The 18,404-nt window shown below is 48.0% G+C and overlaps 1 protein-coding gene across 3 annotated transcripts in view; it reads left to right on the forward strand.

Moving 5' to 3' along the window:
- LOC118693440 (discoidin domain-containing receptor 2-like) overlaps positions 1-18,404 on the forward strand; it is a 64,622-nt gene that overhangs the window by 25,623 nt on the left and 20,595 nt on the right. For all 3 annotated transcript variants that reach the window (XM_054516954.1, XM_054516955.1, XM_036394023.2), the window contains exons 2-7: positions 2,322-2,453; positions 6,534-6,636; positions 9,074-9,302; positions 13,053-13,200; positions 13,817-13,922; positions 15,483-15,669. In XM_054516954.1, the coding sequence (XP_054372929.1) occupies positions 2,390-2,453; positions 6,534-6,636; positions 9,074-9,302; positions 13,053-13,200; positions 13,817-13,922; positions 15,483-15,669 (837 nt within the window). In that variant the 5' untranslated portion in view covers positions 2,322-2,389. The remainder of the gene's footprint in view (positions 1-2,321; positions 2,454-6,533; positions 6,637-9,073; positions 9,303-13,052; positions 13,201-13,816; positions 13,923-15,482; positions 15,670-18,404) is intronic.

The following is an 18,404-nucleotide window of genomic DNA, read 5'->3' on the forward strand; positions in this document are numbered from 1 at the left end:
CAGCTTGGGCACCCACAGGAAGGATCTATGCCAGACTTGACCCCTGGGCTGCAGCTGATCTGGGTCATGGCCAGGGCACCCCCAGACAGGTCTCTGCTGAGCTCCCATCACCTCCTGCACGAAGGTGGCTCAAGTCAAAGCCTTGGTGTTGGTGACAGGTCCCTTTCTCAGGTCCTGCCACAGGACTGTCTCCTCCCCCAGGGCTGAATTCTCTGCAGTTCCCTTGCAGGTCCTGCTTTGGGAGCTCCCAGCACACCTTAGAAAATCACCTGCATAAATTAGCACCCACCAAGTCTGTCTTCAAACTCTGCCCCAAAACTTCTCTACAAAGTCTCCCTCCAGTTGAGTACACAAAGTCTCCTCTCTCTGGGGATTGCAGTCTGCCCTGGGATAGTAGGAATCTGTGTTTTCAGCAGCAATCCTTTCTGCTAAGTGTTTTCATCACCAAATTCTGTTTGGTCCAAACCAGAGCTGCATGTGCTCCTGGGGAAGGCTGCTGGGGCTGAGGTCTCTCAGATTAACTCTGAGGCAAAGAGAAATGCTCTACCATTGTTTTGGAGCCAGAAAACTGGAAATTGCATTTCCCAGCCTCTTATTTCTTCAAGCATCAGATATTGCCCCAGTTACTGTCTTTGCTTCTTCCCCATGGAATTCCTTTAGGAATGCTAGGAGATGCCATCCACTCCTCCTGCTTGTTCCTGGACCTCTTCTAAGGATGCTTTGATTCACTTTGATTCACCTCCTTCCATTCCAGGAGGAAAGGATGGCCTGGCATGAACAAACAGCTGCAGAGTGTTTGGTCAAAACCTCATCTGTGGTCACCAGACCCTCCTGCTGGGCTCTGGGCTTGTGCTTTGCTTTTGCAGGCTCACCCACAGGGGACATCACAGCCCCTTCCCAGCCTGGCCAGGGGGCTTGTGCAGGGAGCCAGCAGGAGGCTGGGACAGGAGGGACCTGGTGATTTTAAGGAGTTTTTTGGTTGCCTGGCTGGGCACAGCCACCCAGCATGAGCTCCCCCTCCTGCCTGTGTGTTTGGCTCCCTTCCCAAGAGGGCCCTCAGTTGTTTTTCAGGCTCAGAGCCATCTTTTCTGATGGAATCCAGCAGGGACAATGGCCAGTAGCAAATCCTTAGGAAAGAGAATAAAAACAGGGCAAGCTCCAGTGATTCTAACCCCGATTTAGCTTCTGGATGTCCAGCAATCTGCAGCTGGGGGATTTCCCAAGCCAAAGGTTTTACCTTTGGGTTTAAGGAGCTGTGCTCCTTGGGTATCCAGGGCAGCTCAGGGCTATGGCTTGTACAGTTTAATTATGTTGGGTGGAAAAAGAGCCTTTTGTTACCAATCTCTGAGCTAATGGCATCTGATGCTCCTGCATGCATGCATGCACTGCCACAATGGTGGGCCCTTTTATAGCCTCTCCTCCTTCACTAACAAATCCCAACATTCAGTGTTGCCTTTTTACTGAAACTCCGAGGATTCTTGGGCAAACAGCTTTGGGTCCTGGCAACTTTACATTTATTGATTTGTTCTGTTTTCTTTTCTCCTGGCATTCCATTATGAGACAGAGCCTCTAACCTGTCTTCTGTAAAATTATCCTCCAGGATGGAGCCTCTCAAGGCTCTTTGTAGTGAATGTGGGCACAAAGAATTCACAAAACTGCTGATCTGACCTGTTCCTTTAGGTGTTATCATGGCTTTCCAATGAAATTGCCAATTTAGGCCTTTGCTATTTTCCTTGTTTCCAAACAGGAAATGAAGTGTGCTCATCACCTGTGTGAGTGCACATGCACTTTTTGCAGCAGTGTGGATGTGCAGGGAGAGATTATTTTACCCTGCTCTGGACCTTTAAGTTGTGTGGCAAGTTCCAAGGTGCCTGCTTGGCTACTTGGTGCCAATGTTTAGGTGGATAAAGCCTGCTTGGGGAGCCTGATTGGACTGCCCAGGTTCATTTGTAGCTGCAGTTTCACTGTTTGTTCATTTAGTAAGGGAGGTGAAGTATTGGTGAGGGAGAGATTACTTTGAGGGAGAGATTGCTTTGCACTGGAGGTGTTTAATTGCAGTTAAAAGGGTGCATCCATCCACCCAGGAGCCATGGCAGCTGAGGGCCTGGCAGATGGATTGCACTGGGAGCTTTAGGGGTGGTGTGAACAGTCAAGTGATCATTGGTTCCTCTCTAAGCCTCTGATCTGGTGATGAGCAGAGCAGGGCTGAGGTCAAAGGCACTCTTGAAGGCAGGGAAGATTGCCCAGCCCATCACGAGGCAATGACACAGAGCAGTCCTGACTCTGGAGGACTCATCCTCTCTCTTTGCTTTGTCTTTCAGAGATGTAGATGGCAGCTGCTGCCCTTGAAGGACTCGTCTGACCCTGTGCAGCACCTCCAGTTGCTACCATGATCTTCTGCATGCTGCTGCTGGCCTCCCTGCCTGAGCCCTCTGGCACCGAAGTCAACCCTGGTAGGAGCTGCCAGGCTGGGAGGGGACTCCTCTCCCACCTTCTGTGTGCTCCTCCTCTCCTTTCTTTGCCTCTCCTGGGGATTGAGTGTGAGGGCTGCATGTAGACATAATCACTGATGCAGCTCCCAAATGTCCTCTGCACTGAGACATTCCTGGGCAGCTGTGCTGGGGTGGGACACTCCTGCCCATCCCTGGAAGGCCCAGGCACATGGACATTGTCCTTTCTCTGCCACCCAGGCCTGTCTTGGGCTCTGAATTTCCCTCCAGCACTTTGGCTGTGTGTCCTGCAGAACAAACCTCGCTCCAGAGTGGCTCAGAGGTTCTGTGCTTGCTGTGGAAAACAAATTTCCAGTTAGCAAAGCATCAGCCCCAGCTGTCCAGCCAGCACGGGGCATTCTGGAGAGACAAGTGTGGAAGGACAGATGTAAACCTTGCCTGGCACAAAGATAGGGTGGAGACAAGGATATGAGCCTGAGTCCCTGTGGAGGGCAGGGCCTCTTATCCTACACCAGTTGACAGGATACAGCCATGATGGAGATAAGTAAGATAATGGTCTGCAATGTGTTGCAAAAATTCCTGTGATGAGGTGTTTTGAACTGGAGACAGTCTGTGAAACAAATGAGTTTAATCCTTTTCCAGCTTGGCTGAAGGTGTGGTGAGGCAGCAGGGCTACCCTGAGGGCCTGGGCTGGCCCTGCTGGGGCTGGCTCTGTTTGTCTGGAGCCCTTTGTGGCTGGCTCTGACCCTGCTCTGGCCTGTGGATGTTTGCAGAGGTTTGAGGTTGTGCTGCAAGCAGCCAGAAGTGAAGTGAGGGTTGTGTGGGAGCTCAGCAGCATTCCTGTGCTCCCTGTTGCACAGCATTCCCTGCACCACACACACAGCCCAGCCTGGGACTGGGGCTGCCATCTGTTTCAAACCTCACAGAGGAGAGGGAAGGCAGCAGGGCCAGCCCTGTGCAGGTTCCTTTGGGTGGTGGTTGCTGCAGGAACAGCTCTTCCACACCAGCTCCAGGGAGGTGGCTGGGCTCTGAGCACAGCTCTGTGATTGCTGCAAGAATCTTCCATCAAGAAATAACCCCTCACCCCTCTCAGCTCTGCCTGTGACATCCTCAGGCAGCTTTGCTTCCTCAGCTCCCCCAGCTGCTCTGGTGCCTCTGCCTGGGGCTGGCCCTGCTCTTCCCAGACAGATTCCAGCACCTGGCCCAGCTGGTGCTCCTGGCTCTGATGCCACAGGCTCCATGGCTTATCCTGTCCCCCTCAGCCTGAAGTTTGTCCTCATTGCCTTGTAACCCACATTTGGGGCTGATTTCAGACCTGTGCAGCAGGGTCCTGCTGAGTCTCTTGTCTTGCTTCCCTGACAGACAGGCTGGGCCCTAAGCTCTCCTGAGTGCCCAGCAAAGGGTCCTGGTGGCATCTGGACAGAGCCCAAGGATGGTTTTGCTCAAAATAGGTGCATTTGGTGAGAGCCTCATGCTGCTGGTGTTGGTGAGAGCTGTGGCCACCCTCAGAGTGCATCCCTCAATGGCAAGGACACACTGGGTTCTGCTGCCAGCCCTGGAGTTGTGACCAAATGGGTTTTGTGCAGGGTTGCACAAAGACTCAGTCCCCCAGAGTCCTTCCTAAGCAGCTCTCCATGGCATTGCTGGCCAGTGTGTGTCTGACCTTTAAATAAGGTGTGAGCACACAGGACTGCCTCTGCAGCAGCACAAAAAGCACTTTCTGCTCTCAGATGCTGACCCCACCCTTTTGGAACATCTCTGTGCATTTACCCACAGCTCAGCAGCAGGTCAGGGTGTGCTGGGCTGTGCTGGGACAGGTGAGATGAAGACAGCCAGGGCTGGTTTGGCTCCCCAGATAACCTGGTTGTGCAGGGTGGGAGCTGTGCCTGGGGCTCCTGGCTGGATCCCAGCAGGCACCAGTTTGCTGTGGGGAGTTCAGGCCCCCTGACCAAGCCCAGGCTGAATGTTGGTTTGTCCAGGTGCCATCCATGTGTCAGTCACATAGAGAGCTCTCCACTGCTGCCTGGTTGATTGAATCCAAGGAGAGAGACACCACACACTGAGTTCACCTGCGGGGAAGCTGCTATCACTCTGTGGTGGTTCCAGGTCCCTCTGGCTCTGGCTGGGCTGGCACACAGCAGAGTTTTACCCCAGGGATCCCCTCAGCTCACTGCAGCCTCCAGAGCCACTGCTTGGGTATTTATTTGCTTGTGGTGGCTGTGAGTTTCTTCAGCTGGTTTGTTGAACTCATGGGAAACTGTGGCACTGGAGTGTTTAATAGGTTAAGGATTTATATTCTATTTTTGAACTCTCCTACCTCACCTTTTGATGCATCCTGGTTCTGGTGTTCTGAGAGACAGCAACGATATCTATTGTTCAATGTAAATTATCTTTGTCATATTTCAGTAATCCCTTTTGTAAAGATGAGGCTGCAGGTCTTTCCTTCATCATCTGTGTTGCCTTCTCTGCCTTTTGATGGAAGGAAGGAGCAAGAGCTCTATTCCTTATCTGCCTGGCATCTGACCATGAATACATGCAGTGCTGTAATGCTAATTCTAGTTTGTTTTATAGGTATTCCCATGATTAAAAAAATATTAAATGGATATTAAAGCATTTAAATATACTATTTTTAATATTTACCATTTAACAATATTAAGTATTTAATTTATTAAATAATTATTTCACATTTATTACTATTTAAATATTGAATTTTTAAAATATTGAATATTTTAAATATTAAATAACCTGGTATCATTAGTGAACGTTGTCACCTCACCAGCCATCTCCTTTACCCCATGATTTAGGACTGCTTAGCACATCACACATTCACTGATCTAGTGCCTAACAGCTGCAGGCAAACCCTGTTGAAGCCCCACCCTCTGTTTGCAAACATTTCTACATCAGATCTGTCAGGCCGTGATGCAGCCTGAGGTGCTTTATTCTGTGTAGTGATAACAGCATTCAGGTTTTCATGCCTCTGTCCTGTCTTGTAGCTTCTGAGCCTGCTGAATGGGTTTCATGGAATGCCAGAATCTCCTGACTTGGAAGGGACCCAGAGGACCCTTGAAGTGCAGCTCCTGTTGAGCTGTGTCCAGGCTTGGTACGAGGGTGGCAGGAGATCATCTCCAGGGTCCCTTCCAACCCAGCCCATCTGGGATTTTGGGAACCCAGGAGGACACCCAGGGCAGCCCTGCCTGAGGGAGAGGCAGCCAGAACTGCCCCTGTGGCTGGCAGTGAATACATTCAGATTTAGAGTTTGCCCAGACATCTCTGATATTCCAGGGCATGTTTAGAGACTGGCAGGAGAGAGAGAACCTCGAGGCCAGCTGGGATTTATCAGCTGCTTCTGCAGGGAACTGTTGTGGGGAGCTTTTGGAGATGCATGGCTTGAGCCAGGTGTGTCTGTGCTCCATGGAGGCACCAGGTGAGAGGGCATTCCCAAGCTGGGTGAAATGCTGGCTCCAGTTGAGGCAGGAGCAGGCTGGGAGGAGGCAGGATGGATGGACAGGGGCTCAGGGTCAGAGGGAGCTGCAGCCTGCAGTGGCAGGACAGAGCAGATGCTTCCATGACTTATCTCTAATAGGTGTTTAACTTCTCCCCTGTATCTGAACTGCTGAAGGTAATAACTGTTCCCATTTGAGCACAAGTCAAGCATCCAGTTTGTTCCAGGAGAAGAAAAATCTTGGACAAAAGCTTCCTTTTTATGTCACATCATTATTGATGAATAATTTGCCATTGTAAAATGGGCCTATTCAATATTAACAATAATATAATTTGGGATTTCATGCTCTTAAAATGTTTCTTTGTAAAGTTTTTGCCTTGCTGAGCTCTGCTGAATGATACTACTAATGATACTCTAATGTATTACTTATAATTTTAATTTGTGATAATTATGATGTATTTAATCAATTTTTTTTTTGCATTCTTTTGCATTCAATTTTTTTTTTTTTGCATTCTTCTTGAATTTAGCATGACCATGTTTATTCTCAGGGCATGACAGCCTTTTAATTAAACTTGCCTGGTGGTTTTAAAAGGGATGAGTGCTGACCTTTGTTGTTTGCTTGCCTGTGTTGCCCTTTGCAGCCATCTGTCGTTACCCCCTGGGGATGCACGAGGGCACCATCAGGGACGAGGACATCACTGCTTCCAGCCAGTGGTACGACTCCACAGGGCCCCAGTATGCACGGTGGGTTCACCTCTCACTCCTCATTTCATCCTTTTTTGATATAAGGGTCTCCTTGAGCCAGGTCTCATAAGCTTTTGGAGATCTATTTCACACCCAAGATAGTTCAGCTGCTTTAGAAGGCTTCAAATTAGCAGGATGGTTTTTGTGGTAGTGTTTGAAACAGAAAGGTTTTAAAGGCAAAATAACAAAACTCTGTAAAGAGAAAAACTGAGCTAGGTGCAAGAGGTTTTTGCTCCTAGTAAAACACTTCACAAAAGTGATTATTTTTAGTTTTATTGTTCTCTCTTTTTTTTGTCCTAGTAAATTGCTCAGGCAAAACTTTTTAGCTCCTATCTAATTAGCTATCCTGAAGTTTAAAGTGAAGTCCCTTAAGTCCTATGAGGTGTCTTTTTCACTAATTAAAGAGAAAAACTTTTGAGCTTTTTTCCTTTTTAAGAAGACAAAAGATAGTTTTGTCACTCTGTCAACAAAGAGCACATTCTTACACTTTTTTTCCCTTAGATACCCAATATGTGGTGGAGGAAGAAGATCCCCCACCCTTAAAACCTTGTTTGCTGCTTTTTGTATTCAAACAAAATATCTGGGTAGTGCACAGTGAAAGGCCAGGAGGCCATGGCAACGGTCACAGCTGTGATACAGGAAATTCTGGTTAAATATTAAGGGGAAAAATCCTTCTCCATGAGGATGAAGTGGTGGGAGGAGGACCCAGAGAGGTGGTGGTGTCCCAGTGTTTGGGGACTTGGCTGTACCAGGCCTTGAGGAACACAGGGCAGCCTTGGAGCTGGCTCTGCTGTGAGCAGGGGATGGGACTGCAGGCTCAGGCTTGCCTCTGAGCCCATCTTTCAGTCACTCTGAATAAATCTCCAAAGGATTTGTGACTTACAGGTCAGCCAGGGACAGGGCCCCTGGGATTCTTGTGGAGTGCTTTAAACTAAATCATAGGAAATCCTTTACAAGGATGAACTTTTCAACAGCATCCTATTGAGGAAATGGGCTGTGCTCACTCTGCCTCAAAAACCTTGGAAATGCAGAGTTAAGGAATTGTTAAGCAAGCAGCTAAATTATTTTCTTCACTGTCAAGGAGGCCTACAGTTTTTATCATAAGCTTTGCTTTTAATTTTTTTGGGGTCATTTTATTTCTCTCAAAGCTGTTAACTGATGTTTCATAAAAGAGTTGTAAATGTGAGTTTCCTTGGAATGGCTTGTAGTGGTGATATCAAACATCCTACAGCTTTGGTGCAAGTCAGACTGAAATTTCAGGTTGATTTTGATACATATATTTTTTAATGAATTCAGGCACTCCAAAACCATAAAATTCTCCTAGTGCTCAAATATTATTTTTTCTCAGTCTGTGGTAGAGCAGTGATGCTGTGTTTTTAATGGTGTTTGAGCAGGCCTGTGGGTCTGAAGCCTGGGAGATTTTTCCTCTGAGTGTGGCTTATTTCCAGTGCTGCAAACACTTTGGGCACCACTTGCCATCTGTTACCATCTTCTCCTTGCTGGATGTCCACAGGGTGAAGGCATGAAGCTGACCTCATGTGGTGAGAGGTCAGAGCTGTCCCATGCAGATGTCTGTCCCTGTCACTGCAGTCACCCTTCCTGCCTTTTTTAGAGCTTTACTTGTTATTCCAGTGTAAGAAAGGCTTGCACAAACAGCTGACCAGCCAGAGATTAAAATCTTCTCTGGCCTGAGCCTTGACCCTCTGTGTCTCCTCCTGGGTACCACCTTCCCTGATGCCCTCACTGATCCCATCAGTTGGAGATGGGGTCACTGTCTGAAAGCCAAGGGTGCTTCAAGGGCTTGCTGTTGGCTAAGAAATCCTGTTGCTAAAAAACCCACCCATTTTTGGTGTGCAGATAAATTTGTCACAACTACAGCTCTCACTATGTTCAGCTTAGGAGCAGAGACCTTCCTTTCACTCTCCTAGCAGCATCCTACACCAGCAGCTCTGAAGACTGCAGGAAATGTGAAATATGCATTGAAATTACCCAGAATAATTTCCAACAGATCTTTTCTTTCTAAAATGTATTTTTAAGATGGCTCATCTTTGAGCTTTGTAGAGCTGCAGGAGGTGGTCAAGTTCAGGCCTTACCACATGGGGTTTAGGAGCAGTGAGGATGCACTTGAGCAGCAAGGTACTACAGAGCAGCCAGCAGCTCCCTACTGAGCAGCAGGGTTGTTTCTGATCAATGTGGAAATTCATGTCTGGGGGAAAAATTACTCCAGGTAGTTAATGAAAGGTGTCTGGGACTGAGGAGCTGTTCTGTATAGGGCAAACCTGTAGGATTTGAGTCTCAGCTGACCTCATCCCAAGGCAGAGGATTTGGTAGCCATTGCTGGTTTTGTTGCTTCCTCCCAGTCCTCAAAGTTCTGCGTGTCCCCTCAATTAATAATCGGAAATCTGACTCCTTTTAACGCGTGTGATTTTCCCCTCAGGTTACAGAGGGAAGAGGGGGATGGAGCCTGGTGCCCAGCTGGTTTGCTGGAGCCTGAAGATGTGCAGTTCCTGCAGATTGACCTGCACAAGCTGTTCTTCATCACCCTGGTGGGCACCCAGGGCCGGCACGCCCGCGCCACGGGCAAGGAGTTTGCGCGCGCGTACCGGATCGACTACAGCCGCAACGGGGAGCGCTGGATCTCCTGGAGGAACCGCCAGGGAGGGAGGGTGAGTGAGCCTGGGCTGCAGGGCACATCCTCCTCATCCTGCTTGACTGGCTGGTTTGGAAAGCCAGGTGTCTGCTAGGGAAGGCAGGAGCCTCCCCTGAAATGGCAAATGTAAACCCCCTCCTTCTGAATTATTATAATTTTGAAATTAAGGGGTTCTCAAGCAAAGATATGGGAGTAGGAATAACAGTTCTTTACTAGGAAAATTAAGATACAAATGCAGTAATACAAAACAGCAGAAAACCCCCCACTGCCAGAGTCAGAACATGCCCTGACACCCTTTGTCAGGGTTCAGTCCCATCCCATGGGGGCTCAGCCCTCCTGCAGTGCCAGCTGTGGTTCTGCTGGAGCAGGGATCCTGCACAAGGGGGGAGTTTTCCTCTGCAGCTCCAGGGCTGCTGGAGATGGGCCTGGGCTCCCTCTGGCCATGCAGGGCAGCAGAAGCTGCTCCTCTGGCAATGCACTGGGCAAAGGCTGCTGTGCTGTGCCAGGCTCAGATTGGATCCAGGTAGGAATGCTTGGCTCCTGCCCTGGGTGCAGCATCTCCCCATGGGATGCTGGAATTGGATCAGCCCTGCAGGGACACTCAGTGGCCATGGACAGCAGAGATCTCCTGCAGGGAGGATTGGCTGTGGGACAGATCAAGAAAAAACTGCCCATGGACAGCAGAGAACTGCCCCAGCTCTGACAGGTGGGGATAGAACACAGCCCTGGGGGCATCTTGCATCTTGCCAAGCAGATGCCTGTTTGGGATTTAAAATTGGAGTGGGTGGCAGGGAATTAAGGAGTTTCTGGGTGTCTGATGGCAGTGTTTGGTGTGTGGATGTTGAGGAGGAAAGAGTTTAGAGAGTGGGAAATGTGCTGAGCCACACTCAGAGGCTTCCCTGCTCACCACAGTTACCTCATGCTGTCTCCAGACCTGAGCACAGAGCTGGGGCTGTGTTCATAAGCTTTGTTAAACTTCCCCTGGGACTCTCACCTGCAGCTGTCTGACCTGGCCACCCTGCCTCAGGCTGCCTTGTGGAATCTGAAGACCTAAGCCAGACTAGAGAGGTACTGGGTGTGGTGTTTCCTTGCACTGAGGGTGCTTTGGAAGTCCCATCAGGATCTGCAGTGCAGTATTTGGTGACAGCTTTTATCTTGTTAATGAATTATTTGCTCACCCAGACCTTTGATCAGCTGTTTGCCATTCCCATTATGTTGCCCATCCCTCACATTTTGGTTCGTGTTACAAAAGCTGTTTGTGGGGTGGGAGGGGAAGTCAAAATAAACAGTGGAGACTTCCCAGGACAATGGTGGCACTGAGGGGAAGGCTGAGGGTCCCTGCCTGTCACTGCACTGCAGCATGGGGTGGGTGAGGTGGTGCTGAACACCTCAGTCCAAGATTCCTCCTGTGCAGCACGACCACTGCACCTCTGGAACTGTGTTGGCTTGTGGAGAAAGGACATCAGGACCCTCCACCAGGGGATGAGGGCAAGCTCTGCTCCTGTTGCTGGAACCCATGGATCCCTGGAAGGAAGGGCATTCATCCAGTAACTGGAACTATCTCCAACATCCACTCACACCTTCACCCCCAGCTGCCTCTCTCTTCTCCCTCAGTGCTGCCTGGGGGGGTCTGCAGTGGGCAGGAGGTGAAATGGCAGCACCCCTCACACCCCAGCAGCCACAGGAGCAGCAGCAGCAGCTCCCCCCTGCAGATCCCACCTGGCAACTCCCCAGTCCCAAACAAGGGGACACAGAAGCACCACTCTGCTGCCCAGCACCACAACAAGGGAGTGTGGGAAATGGAAAGATAGAAACTCCCACAGGCACTGAAGGGTTTGATCTGCAGCCTTGGAAGAAGCTTGGATTGATGTAAAAATAAAATACACAGACATTAAGTAGAGAAATCATAAACTTATGGTTTTATAGTTATGACTACAAAGTTATAGTAAGTAAGAATATGCCTGAAGTAAGTGAGAAACCATTGATAAGATGGTGAAGGGTTTATAATGTAGGAAACTGTATTGATAAGATGGTGAAGGGTTTATAATGTAGGAAACGGTATTGATAAGATGGTGAAGGGTTTTGAAGGGTTTATAATATAGGGGTGTAACTGTATAGAGTAAGCTAAGAATTTAGATGTTAGAATAGAAACATATCTGTGTTCATGTGATAATAACCCACTGGATAAATGTATCCACAGTGCAGTTGAAGTAAGTAAAGGTGATAGGTTAGAAAAGCAAAATAAACTTTGTGGCAGCTGTCCATTGGATTAGAAAGTTACATATTGTCTTGTAATGAACAACTTGTGACTACTCTTGAGCTATGGCCAATTGCTTGCTCTTGTGAATCTCACAGCCTCTGAGACTGAAGTTTATCTGAGCAAGAAATCGTTCTTAGCCTGACTGTGGTGCCATCCCTTCAATAATAAAAGGGAGAGGTCCCAAAGTCTCTGGTGTTGAGATGACCCCAAAGTGTTACAAAGTGTCTTTTTTTCCCAGCCCCACAATTGAAGAAGGAGTCAGGATTCCTTGGCTGTGGTTTTCAAGGTTGTTTATTTTCTGTTATCTATACAGAAAATAAACATAATAAAATATATATTCTTTTTCTGACCTGCTTAGGTCTGTCTAGCAAGTCGGTCCGTGGCACACTGACCACCTTCAGGGTGGTGTTAGTTTTTTATACTAAGAACTATGTGTACTTTATTTACAATCATTTTCCAATACCTATCACCTATGTTAAACAGTCTGTTTCTACTCTAAACCAATCCAAAAGTGCCACCAACACACAGAAGATGGAGGCTAAGAAGAAGAAAGAGGAAGGACAAGGCACGCCCAGATTCCTCCATCTTGGCTTCTGAAACCCCATTCTAAAAACCCCAAAATTCTACTTTTCCATCCTGTGACAAGCTGTTATTGGAATAATTACCAATACAGCCAGACAGGATGTGCCTGAGTTTGTCTGGCCCTTGCTACTTGACCAAAAAGTGGGAACTGTGGTGTTTTCACCCCACAGACACTTTAGGCCGGCTGAGTGTGTGGTGTTTTCACCCCACAGACACTTTTGGCTGGCTGGGTGCTGCAGCTGGGCACTGCAGACAAGTCCAGGCCTGCAGGAGCTCTGGTGCTCCTCAGGTTTCCCTCTGTGGAGAAGCTTTAAGGTGATGGTGAAGGAAAGGAGTTGGTTCTGATGGAGGGTTTGGATCCAGAGCTTTATTCTGGCCCACAGCCTCTGAATGCAGCACCAGCTCCAACAGAACTCCCTGAACTGCGTGGTTCTGTTCCTTTGAACCCCGGGGAGAGAGGGAGGGAAGGCAGATGGGAGACCACCAACCAGGGGGGGAAGTCTCAAGGGACAGAGGACACCTGGATGGCCCAATGTCCCTCCAGGGGTAGAGGGCATCTTTTGAACTCAGCCCAATCACTCGAGGCCCTTCTGGAATTCCAGGATTGACAGACAGTGCTGGGAGGGGTCAGGGTGTGGGAAGGAGAGGTGGGGAAGAAATCTTCAGGGAGAAACCCAAGCTATCTGAGGCAAACCATGACACCACACCGTAACAAACTATCATTCTGCTTAAACTCTCCTGGCTTGTAAATCTTCTCACAAAGCTGGTGATTTTCTCCATGGGTTAAAATCCAAGGCATTGGTGTCCTTAGCTCTGTGCCAAGGTCTCTGAGCCCACTGACAGGGGCTCGAGCCATCCAGGGCAACCAGAAGGCTGTCCTGGGTTCCAACACAGAGGTTGCAGCTAAGGCTCTGTGTCCTGCAGGTGATAGAAGGGAACACTGACACCTACGACGTGGTGCTGAAGGACCTGCGGCCGCCCATCATCGCGCGCTTCGTGCGCCTCATCCCCGTCACCAAGGCGCCCATGACCGTGTGCATGAGGGTGGAGCTCTATGGCTGCGTCTGGCACGGTGAGCCCCTCCCTGCTGCCACCTTTCTCTCCACAGAGAAAAGCAAGGCACAGTTCTTTCCAAGGATTTCTGAGATTCACATTCTCTGAACCTCGGAGAAAGGGAAAAGCACAATTCTTATCGCTCGCTGTGCCTGTGTTGTGCCAAAGCAGAATGAAATATGGAAATTGTTTATCCAATGTGAAGATGTTTTGTTTCCTTGGCCTGTCAGGGCCAGGTGTGTGTGTGTGTGTGTGTGTGTTGGGACTGTTGGGTGACAGCCACGAGATTGAGTGCAGTGTGAGCAGGTGTGTGCAGAGTGAGTGCTTGGCAGATTCAGTTTAGATGCAATGTATATAGTATAGTATAATGAAGTAATTAATTAGCTTTCTGATATCCACAGAGTCCTCCTCATCATTCTCTCCCCTTTGTCAGGGTTGCCTTTGATTTACAATACCCCCCCAGCCTGGCACTGCACAGCAGCCCTGCCTGGGGCTCTCCTGCCCCCCGAGGTGTGCGGAGGGGATCCCTGGCACTGCTGCTGTTGGTCTGTGTCACATACAGAAATGTCACACACACACAGGTCATGGGAGGCTGCTGCTGCTGCATTTCTGAGGTGCATGGCCTTCTTTTTCAGATGGTTTGGCATCCTACAGCATCCCTGAAGGAGGGACAATAGCAGCTCCTGGCTTCCCCATCGTTTATCTGAATGACTCAACCTACGATGGCTACCAGGAACGCAGGTGGGAGAAGCTGTCCTGGTCTCTCACTGTTACAGTGCAAATTCTTTCCTATTCACCCTGTCACTGGTACCTTGTATCCCAAATATTGGAATAAACCATTTGGGACTCCATGTTTTTCATGTTGGAAAAAGCCCATTCTTTATTCACAGAACTCCTTTTTATACAGTTTTGCAGATCTTGTGTGTCACTCCCATTGGCCAGGAGCTTTCTTGCCAATCAATTTATTGGTCAGAAACAAGTTGTTATTCTGTATGGATTGGTCACTCAAACCCCTGGTGTGTATGTGCAGGAAAAGTTCTTTGTGAGAGATAGTTTCCATTTTTCTATCTAACAGTGTAAAAACAGTTTATACAGGTGTAAGTTGTTTTTCACCCAGGAATAGATTGTTATGCTAATGAGCTGCTCTCACTAAGATAAGTCTCCCTTTCACATAGGGACTTACAAAGGGCTAGCCTGACAAGGAGTGCAGGTCTGATTTTATGAAGCCTTTCTTTATGGTTTTCCTACCTTATGGCAACACCCAAACAAACACTTCTTCATGCTTGTAGGACGTTGGAAAATGCTGGTAACAATGTTTTGATATATATATATCTGTTGGTTTCAAGCTGGGCTGACACAGTAGAGCTTGGATGTTTTAAAAAAAAGGTTTTTATGTACAGAATAGGTGTTGAATGTTCAGCACTAACTTAGGAACCTGAGTCTGGTGGACAGCTGGTCCCTGGGAATGTCAGGGAGCTGCAGATGTAAGCACAAAACCCAACCTGCTAAGCCAGGACTCTTTGAAACTATTTTAGCCTCTAGTTCATGTGCCTGACTGGTAGGAATGTGCCTCTTCCAGCTCTTAATCCTGGCTTGGAGTTCAAAGGCACCTGTACCTGTGGTCTAGTGACAGGAGGGCTCAGCGGGGGTGGACTTGCAGAGGGGTCAGAATTGTGCCACACTGGCATCTTCTACTCTGGAACAGTGCTGGGAAACTCTGAGGGGCTCTGCACCCTCACACAGGAGTGGGGTGAGGCAGGGTCCTGGCAAAGAGTCCAGTCAGCCTTGGAAAGATCCAGTAACATTCTTCTCTTAGGAACAATGCCAGAAATGATCTGGTTAGGCCTGGCTGTGGCTCATGAGCTGCCCATGGTCTCACTTCCCACTTTCCTGCCTTTCTGTGCCTGCCTGCAGGATGTTCCCCACAAGTTCCCCCAGCAGAGGATGGAGCAGTGTTCCTGCCATGCCTGGTGAGATGCTGCAGCTCCAGCTCTGTTGGCAGAACATAGTGTCATTTTCCACAGTGTCTGTTTTTGTTCTCCAAGGCTCTGCCTGTAGCTCAGCTTTGCTGTTGGTCCTTCACAGCAGTGCAAAAACTTCTGCCTTTTCCCAAGCTGGGAATGATGCTAAAATCTCAGCCCAAACAACATCCAGGTGCTGCTGCATAAGAACAGTGAGTTCCTGCCCAGGATGGGTCTAGAGCAGGAAAATGGAAGTTTTGGAAATTCCAGTGGAACCAGTTAAAAGATGCATGTGGTTTCCCACTGGAGCTCTGGCTGACTGTTGGTTCTCCCTGGCCAGGCACCTGTATGGAGGGCTGGGCCAGCTCACAGATGGAGTGCTGGGGCTGGATGACTTCACCCAGAGCCACCAGTACCGCGTGTGGCCGGGCTATGACTACGTGGGCTGGAGGAACGAGAGCTTCAGCACGGGCGCCGTGCAGATGGAGTTCCAGTTTGACCGCCCAAGGAACTTCACCTCCATGAAGGTAACTCAGCCTGCTCCCTCTCCAGGGGACAGCCTGTGGGTCTGGGGGCTCCCAGCTTGCCCCTTTGGAGCATTGAATGGGTTGGAAGGGACTTTGAAGCTTCACCCTCTTCCACAGGCAGGGACACCTTTCCCTAGACCAGGTTGCTCCAGGCCCCATCCAACCTGGCCTTGAGAACTCTTCCCAATTGGGAAGAGTTTTGAGTTCCACAAACTCTTCCCAATTGAAGTGCCTCCTGAATCCAGAATCTGAGCAGGACATATCCCAAGTTTTCCAGTGTAGACACGTGAAGCAGATGAGCACTTGCTTCTTCAGAGCTCAGGCTCTCCTCCCAGTATTTGACTTGAAGGAATAAAAAGCAGACACCTGAAACAGTTTTTAGGCAGCTGGGATGGATTTAGGATGTAGGATTTACTGACCCTTGAGGTAAAGGAATGTGGCTGTGCTTCCATTTTGACCAAACATTTCTCTGGATGCCTCAGCCTGTGCTTGTGCTGTGGGAAATTATTTAAACACACAGGAAAAGCACGAGTTGAACTTTGAGTCTGTAGTAAACAGCAGGATCTTTTAAAAAGGATTGGTGGCTTTTCTTGTAGAGATTTCAAATGAAGGAGAACCCACCACATCCTTAAGTAAATTGTTTTGGTGGTTACTTACTCTGGTTTTATTTTGTCTATTTTTAACTTGCAACCCTTGGCTGTTTGCCTGCTTTTGCTGGCAAAAAAAGAGTCCTGCCTTCTCAGGAACCTTCTGCTTCTAAACCATGATTAAACCACTCTTTTAATCTTTGCTTCAGTATACTAAGTTGGCAGATTTCTCAGTGCCTTCCTGGTGAGACCAAGGGTCATTTTTGGAGCAGCCACCCAATCCTTTCTTTCTTTGCTGATTACTCTTTTTGGTACAGAATCTGGGTCTGGATGCAGGCTTTCCATCAAATTGCATAAAAGAATGGTACCAATTTCCTGCTTTTGGACGATTCCTCTTTGTTTGTGAATCTTGTGATGATATTAATCCTCCAAGCCAAGACAGAGGGAGCCAGTGGTCATTAAGGCTTTGGGATCATGCTAAAAATCAGTTCCAAGTTATTATATCCAGGATAAAAGTCCAGTGTGGAAAGCATCACTTAGATTTTGTCCCTGAGTTCACTACCCTGACATGAGTCAGTCCTTGAGATTATTTTAGGAAACTCCCTCCCTCCTATTTAGTTTATTTTATTGCTGGTGATTCTGCTGTCTCCCTCAGGCCATTGAAAAAAGCAGCAAATAATGTTGATTTAGGAATGCATTCCTCTTAGAAAAACAGAGAAGAATTTCTGCCTTAAAATTTGTAAGACTTACTAGTTGATAATGTTTAATCAAATTAATATAATACACAAGCCCACACTATGCTAATTGGAGACAGATGCCTTCCAAAAATCTGTCTCATAAACACAACCATCTTTATAAAACAAACACATCAGATCATAAGAACAGCTACTTCATCTACCATCTAATTAAAAAGCTGTTCTGATTAGCATAAATTAATCTTCATTATTTATTGAATGTTGCCTCCTTCAGCTTTGCATTTCTTTTGTACAGACCAAGTGGTCTGTGGATAATTTTTGCATCTTATCTGATAGCTTTATCCCAGTCCTCTGAGCTTTCCTAGTATTCAAGAAACTATTAAAAATTAATGTCAGTAACATTGCAACTGCATTGCATAGGCTTGCAGGCTGTAAAATTGGACTTTAGTAGGAGATGTTTGCAATAGAAAATGTCTCTGTATCAGTCCAGGATGGAAACAGATCCAACTCCTGTCCAAATATGGCACAAATTGTATATTCCAGGCATCAGGCTTTCCTGCCTGCTTATGAATGACTGTTTCTCCTTAATGAATAATGTTGTCTAAGCTTCATCTGGTCTTAATTATATGCAAATACCGTCCTTTTGTCTTTTTGCTACTCATCAGGCCTGTTGTCCTCATTAGTGCTTCACTGCAGGACCTTGCAGAGGCCAAGCAATTAATAGGGTTCAGGGCTGTAGGGGATTTGGGAACTGCTGCTGTCACAGTGGCAAATGCTCCACAGTCACCAGGAAATCATTCCTGGGGTCTCTGGGAGGGGTTGGACCACTGTGGCTGTGGGAATGGAGCAGGCTGAGGGATACTGAAGGCTTTGAGTCACCTTATTTCTTCTGGTTGCTGGTCAGTGGCCACAGTGCTGAGATATTGTGGCCCTGAGCTTAACAGAACTGCTTACAGATTCTGAGCATAACAGAGCTCACCCTGGTGCTGAGCCACTAGGAGAATGGGAGAGATGATGATTTCCCTAAAACTGAGACCCTTTAGTTGTCTTCAAGGTGTGCAACCAGAGCAGGTGTATGTCAGGGGGTTTGTCACACTGCTTGGGTTTGTCCTGGTTTGTGGCTTTTGGAAGGAATTAACTTAAGCTGCAGCTGCTAAAAGTTTCTAAATGCAAAGAAATTTGGGACACAATTCTCATCTAATGGCAGAGATCAATTGTGATATGTCATACCTTGAGCTGGTATCTCAAAAGAGCGACCAAGGACAAAGAAATGCCTGGGACCCCTCATGCCAGGAGGGACAGAAGAAGAATCCAAGGGCAGTATCAGGGTCTGGATTCCCCATGCTCTTCTCTGTTTCATTACCAAATGGCTGCTGTGCCATTGTTTGCACACTGGCCTCTCAGACTGGTTTCTGTGGGGGATGTGGTGGGTTCAGTAGTTCATTTTTTTAAC

Source organism: Molothrus ater, chromosome 20 (assembly GCF_012460135.2).
Source record: "Molothrus ater isolate BHLD 08-10-18 breed brown headed cowbird chromosome 20, BPBGC_Mater_1.1, whole genome shotgun sequence".
NCBI lineage: Eukaryota > Metazoa > Chordata > Aves > Passeriformes > Icteridae > Molothrus > Molothrus ater.